Raw genomic sequence first — 700 nt, forward strand, 5'->3', positions numbered from 1 at the left:
CCCCCGGCGGTGTGGGGGCGGGATGGCAGGAACCTAGGGAGGCGGAGCCTGCACTCCCTCCCGGCGGCGGGACTGAGGCCCATCCCGGCGCTGCGTGCCTCGCCGGCCCCCAGGCCTGGCGGGGTCCTGGTCCGTGGAGCCACAGGATGGTGGGCACTGGGGGCGGCTCAGCCGGAACTGTGGAGGGGGAGAGCTGGAGGAGGGAAGCGTGGCGCGGGGCAAACGGCGGGGGGGCGCGAGGAGGCGCGGGTGGGGGGGCAGGCGCCGAGGTCACATCCAGAACAGACAGGGGTGCTTGAAGACCGGGAATCAGGGTCTTTCAGAGGCAAAGCAGGGCAAGGGGGCTATCGGGTCACTCCGGAGGTGAAAGGTAACGCGGGACAGCATGCACAAAGGCTGGGAGGTGGGCCATGGGCTGGGGAGACTGGATGATTTGGAGGAAGGAATCACAGCCTGCTAGGTGGGCTGTAGACTCATGCCACAAACAGCCATGAATTAACTGCCTGTGGTGGACAGCATAACTCAAAACATGTATCGCCAATTAACATAGCTATTTTTGTTAACCAATGGGGAATTCCCAAAAAACAGCTTTTGTAATCGCCTCCTCTTCCAATTTATTCTTCTTTAAAAACTTGTGCCTCTGTGTTCTCCAGGCAGTTGCCAACGAAACTTGGAAGTGTTTCGTGCCCTGCAGTCCTCA

General features: G+C 60.4%; 1 protein-coding gene across 1 annotated transcript in view; it reads right to left on the minus strand.

Moving 5' to 3' along the window:
• HRASLS5 (HRAS like suppressor family member 5) overlaps window positions 1-124 on the minus strand; it is a 17,593-nt gene extending 17,469 nt beyond the window's left edge. The window contains 1 exon segment of the mRNA XM_008071856.1: window positions 9-124. Within this exon segment, the coding sequence (XP_008070047.1) occupies window positions 9-83 (75 nt within the window). The 5' untranslated portion in view covers window positions 84-124.
• Between the last annotated feature and the right edge of the window lie 576 nt (window positions 125-700).

Source organism: Carlito syrichta, unplaced genomic scaffold (genome assembly GCF_000164805.1).
Source record: "Carlito syrichta isolate Samal-C Ts95f unplaced genomic scaffold, Tarsius_syrichta-2.0.1 Scaffold314765, whole genome shotgun sequence".
In the NCBI taxonomy this organism is placed as follows: domain Eukaryota; kingdom Metazoa; phylum Chordata; class Mammalia; order Primates; family Tarsiidae; genus Carlito; species Carlito syrichta.